The sequence below is a fragment of the Octopus bimaculoides genome, chromosome 19 (genome assembly GCF_001194135.2).
Source record: "Octopus bimaculoides isolate UCB-OBI-ISO-001 chromosome 19, ASM119413v2, whole genome shotgun sequence".
NCBI lineage: Eukaryota > Metazoa > Mollusca > Cephalopoda > Octopoda > Octopodidae > Octopus > Octopus bimaculoides.
This window is the reverse complement of record NC_068999.1, coordinates 48,760,050-48,765,491: the sequence shown is the minus strand read 5'-3', so window position 1 is coordinate 48,765,491 and position 5,442 is coordinate 48,760,050. Positions and strand designations below refer to the sequence as shown.

Here is a 5,442-nt window from a genome sequence, read left to right as displayed (position 1 = left end):
TATATATATATACACATACACATATATATATATACATATATATATACACATACACATATATATATACACATATATATATACACACATATATATACACATATATACACACATACATATATATATACACACATACATATATATATACACACATACATATATATATACACACATACATATATATATACACACACACACACATATATATACTTATATACATATATATACTTATATACATATACATACTTATATACATATACATACTTATATACATATACATACTTATATACATATATATATATACATATATACACATATACATACATACATATATATGAACATATGTGCGTATCACTACATTTATTGATGTATAAACTAATGTGAAAAGTTCCAGTTATGAATCCGTTCAACTAAAGGCGTTAGTCATATTGGACAGACCAAACATATTTAACAAACAGAATTTAGTAGCCAGCGACTGTTGGAGGAGTGTGTTTTTCGTTTTAGTAGTTAATGCCTGTTTATTTGATCTAGTGAAATAATAATAAATACTTATTGCTGATAATAGTATTAGTAAGACTAATAAATAAATCGCATATACAGGTGCGCACACGCTGGAGGAGAAAGATTATCAAATATATATACATTATTCCAAAAGAAAGCGACCTAAACATCTGTTTATTCAGGGAATAAAAGGTGACGAAATAAATAAAAAGAATGCACATAAACTAAAGGGCTTTTTCGCTTCCAGCCCTGATTATTATTTCGTAAGAGTATATTTTTTTCAAGGTCCAGATCAGATATAGAAGGAGAAAAAGTAATAAATCAAATCTGAGGAATGAATTTTTTTTTTCTGTTACTTCAACCACAGATAGTTTTGGAGTTTCAGTAAGTAAAATTACAAAGGTCTTATAGAAATAATAGTAATAATAAAATACCAGAGCAAGTTATTAAGTAACAAAAAGAAAAAAGGGATTAAATCCTGAGAGAAACGATGGAGAAAATTAGAACATATGTGTAGGTTCTTCTCCGCCCCATAGAATCTCTGTCTAAAACATTCTTTGTATTTTGTTCCAAAAGAGCAGAGAAACAGCTTGAGGATATATGGGGATCCTTATTGGTTTAGTTATCCAAAATATAGGGGTCTTTTTTCGGATTTAGGAAGCCTACCTGTTTCACAATTCCGGAATGAAAGACTGGAGGTTGGGAAGTCATGCTTGCAAGGCGACGTTCAGCGATGGTCGAAAAAGAGACAGCCGATCACGTGACCTACACACTTCGTTTCGGGTCTTAACTAGAATATCATATTCAACTGCCGCGACTTGCCCCGAACCACCTCAATAACAGTTTACTCGCTACAACCTATGCTTCTCAACCATTTTTTCACCTACGGACCTCTATGATTTTTAAAATTTTACTCTGATGAACCCCTCTCAATATTTTAAAATTAGTTTTATAGATACTTCTTTCGAAATACCTATTTTGTTTTTCAAACATTTAACTTGTGTAGGTTGAACTATGTAAAACGTTAGAGAAAGATACTTAGCTGTTTACCCAATAAATACATCTAAATCAAATTTTTTTCATAGATCCTTAACGGTTATTATATAGATCCACACTCCTTAACATACCACCGTGTGTACCCAATTTACTATTTTCTTTACGTGGACCCCCAAAAATCTTATATGGATCCCCTAGGGGTCATATGAACCCCGGTTGAGAAACACTGCTCGACATAGTTCGTTATTAATTCGGATACTTAGTAATAATAATAATCCTTTCTACTAAAAGCACAAGACCTGAAATTTTTGGGGAAGGGACTAGTCGATTGCATCGACTCCAGTATTCAACAAGTACTTATTTCATCGACCCCGAAAGGGTGGCGGAATTTGAACTCAGAACAAGAAGACGGACGAAATACCGCTAAGTATTTCGTTCAACCTGCTAACGATTCTGCCAGCTCGCCACATTATATAATAATTTTTGCTGTTGTCGCTGGCATTATTATTTGTTTTAATAATTATGTTTTCTTCTTAAAATAATCGTCAGCATTTAAAAGAAATACTTGTTCACTTGTTTAGGTTCATTGTGACAACAGGACTATATATTTTTTTTCATTCTTATCATGATACATATATATGTGTGTATGCTGGGGAATAATGTGGGCGGGGCCACAAGGGCAGTTACCGTAGGCGCAAAATTTCAAAACCAAAAATAATGATAAATAAATATGCTCTCCCTGCAATACTTGCTGGTAGCCCACTTTACACCATCGTGTGTGTGTGTGTGTGTGTGTGTGTATAGGTGCCTATGTGGCTGTGAGGAAAGAAGTTTGGCTCCCAACTATATTGTCCTGGGTTCGATCCTGCTGCATGGCACCTTGAGCAGGATTATTGTGCTATATTCCCTGTGCCTGAAAACAAGGTGAGATAGTCATGGTCGGAATGTCTTTGGATACAATCCTACTCCATAGTGTTTGAACTGGGACTATACTGCAGTACTTATAGCTTGGGCCACTATTACTCTCTTTTTGGTAAGTATTCCCTGAAGAAAAGTTTGTCTTTAGATTTTATCTTTTACTTGTTTCAGTCATTAGACTGCGGCCATGCTGGGGCACTGCCTTGAAGGATTTTAATTGAACAAATTGTACTTATTTTCTTTATTTTTAAGCGTAATACTTATTATATTGGTTCTTTTGTCGAACCACTAAGTTACACTAGTTGTCAAGTGGTGAGGGAGGGACAAAGACAGACACAAACATACACGCGTGCGCGCGCGCACACACACTTGGTGGGCTTCTTTGAGTTTCTGTCTACCAAACCCATTCACAAGGTTTTGGGTGGCCTATAGTAGAAGATACTTGCCCAAGGTACCACAAAGAGGGACTGAACTCGGGACCATGTGGTTGGGAAGCAAGCTTCTTACCAACCACATGGTCCCGAGTTCAGTTCCTCTGTGTGGTACCTTGGGCAAGTATCTTCTACTATAGGCCATCTTACCTCATTTTTACACATTGATAATAGGTTCCCTTAGTAATGGTTTTATGTATGTATATATATATATATATATAGATATATATATATATATATATCAACCACTATTGGAGCTGTTCAGACACCCATGCAGCAACCGAATCCTATCGCTGTCTTGGGCGACAAGGAAATGACTATGTGCAGGTCGCTAACTACATGCTTCCAACCTGTCAGGTCTGTATGCTTTGCCGCCTTTCCATCACCGCAGGACATCTGAATAAAAATAAAATACAGCTTCCCGTTCCTGGGAAGTCATCCAACTTATGCCAGCAATGAAAACGGACATTAAATGATAATGATGATCATGATGATAGTGATGATGATGACAACAATGATATATATTGTATATGATGGCCTCTCCTGTCATAAATGATACATGAGGGCTTCGCAATTTTCTACTGAACAACTTGCATACATGATTTGGTTATAATGATAAGATGCTTGTGCTGTACAAAAGCTCACTCCTTACATCACACTGACATTACACGTACAGTGTTGCAATGCATCAGATGTTGAAGTGATCACAGAGCAACATGAAATTAAATGTTTTGCTCAGGAATGCAATACACTGCCTGATCTGGAAATCAGAATCGCAACAACTTTCACCAGTCATGCTATTCCAGACTGATGACGAGCAAAGACTCAGAAACATGTCTCTGGATGCAGGCTTAGCTGGGTGGAGGTGCTTGTCTCCCCCTTGTAAACATAAGGACACAGGAAATGTGCCAAAGTCGACAAGAAGCGGTGCAGCTTCCTAGGTCTAAGCAACAGTAGTATTATTCCCTTCATGGGACTGTCACATTAAGTTGACAGCATACAACTACTTCAACGTATCGCTACTGCATAAATCCCTCTGAGAGATTTAGAAATGTATTATTTCTAAATTTGAAATCAGTGAATGTATTTCACTAGAATTATTATGTTTACAAGAGCTTGACAGGTATCTTCGACTAGCAGGTCATGCTACTCCAGACTGGTGACAAGCAAAGACTCAGAAACATGTCTCTGGATGCAGGCTTAGCTAAGTGGAGGTGCTTGTCTCCCCCTTGTAAACATAAGGACACAGGAAATGTGTCAGAGCCGACAGGAAGCGGTGCAGCTTCCTAGGTCTAACCAACAGTAGTATTATTCCCTTCATGTGACTGTCACATTATGCTGACAGCATACAACTACTTCAGCTTTCACACAGTTTCTGTCTACCAAATTTATGTACAAGCCTTTGTCAGCCTGAAGCTATAGAAGAAGATACTTGCTCAAGCAAGATGCCATGCGGTGGAACTGATCCCAAGACTAACTACATGGTTGCAAAAATGTGCTTCTTAACCACACCCGTGTTCATGTCTATAAATATTCTCTTTTTTTCCTGATTATGAAATATTTTCACATCTGCAGAGCAGCTGACCTCTGTATGTGGTTGATGTCTCTTCTCTCTCTCTCTCTCTCTTTTCTTTCTTTTTTTTTAGAATTTTCTTTTTCTTTATCTTTGCATCTTTTTCTTGCTTCCACAGCCATTTAACAGATGCTTTTTAAACGATACTGTAGAACACTAAAAAGTTGTCTAGACTGCTCTTAAGCACCATATTCTGTTTTTTTCTTTCCAGACATTTTTGCTTTTTGTTTTTGTTTTTTTAATCCCACACTCAGCTGTTAAGTTTGTATTTGACAGAAGTTTCCATAAAACTGTTCCACCATGTCAAAATGTTAAAAATTTATTCAGCATCTCAAATATTTCAGTTATTTATCCCACGATAGTGTTTCCTACAGATGGCATTCAATAATACTGAGGCAGCAACATCATGCTACAGTGAAAGGTTATACTTTAATGACAATTTTTAGGACAGCTGTCAATCAATTGTTCTTCTTTTACCTCTTGTTTCAGCCAGTGGAATGTGGTCATGCTGGAGCACAACCTTGCAGAATTTTTAGTCAAACAAGTCAACCCCAGTACTTATTTTTTAAGTTTGGTACTTATTCTATCAGTCTCTTTTTCCAAACTGCTAAGTTATGGGGACACAAAGAAACCAACACCTGTTTTCAAGTGGGAGGTGAACAAACGCACATACATATAGACATATTCTTTTATTTGTTTCAGTCATTTGGTAGTGGCCATGCTGCAGCACCACCTTTTAGTCGAGCAAATCAACCCCAGGATTTATTCTTTGTAAGCCTAGTACTTATTCTATCGGTCTCTTTTGCTGAACTACTAAGTTACGGGGACGTAAACACATCAGCATTGGTTGTCAAGCGATGTTGGGGGAGGGGGACGCAAACACAGACACACAAAAATACACACACACACACACACACATGCACGTCATACATGATGGGCTTCTTTCAGTTTCTGTCTACCAAATCCACTCTCAAGGCTTTGGTCGGCCCAAGGCTATAGAAGAGACACTTACCTAAGGTGCCATGC

The 5,442-nt window shown here is 37.0% G+C and overlaps 1 protein-coding gene across 1 annotated transcript in view; it reads right to left on the bottom strand.

Annotated features, from left to right (window-relative positions):
- LOC106878105 (staphylococcal nuclease domain-containing protein 1) overlaps positions 1-1,317 on the bottom strand; it is a 35,448-nt gene extending 34,131 nt beyond the window's left edge. Inside the window, exon 1 of the mRNA XM_014927216.2 lies at positions 1,165-1,317. Coding sequence (XP_014782702.1) covers positions 1,165-1,209 — 45 coding nt within the window. The 5' untranslated portion in view covers positions 1,210-1,317. The remainder of the gene's footprint in view (positions 1-1,164) is intronic.
- Between the last annotated feature and the right edge of the window lie 4,125 nt (positions 1,318-5,442).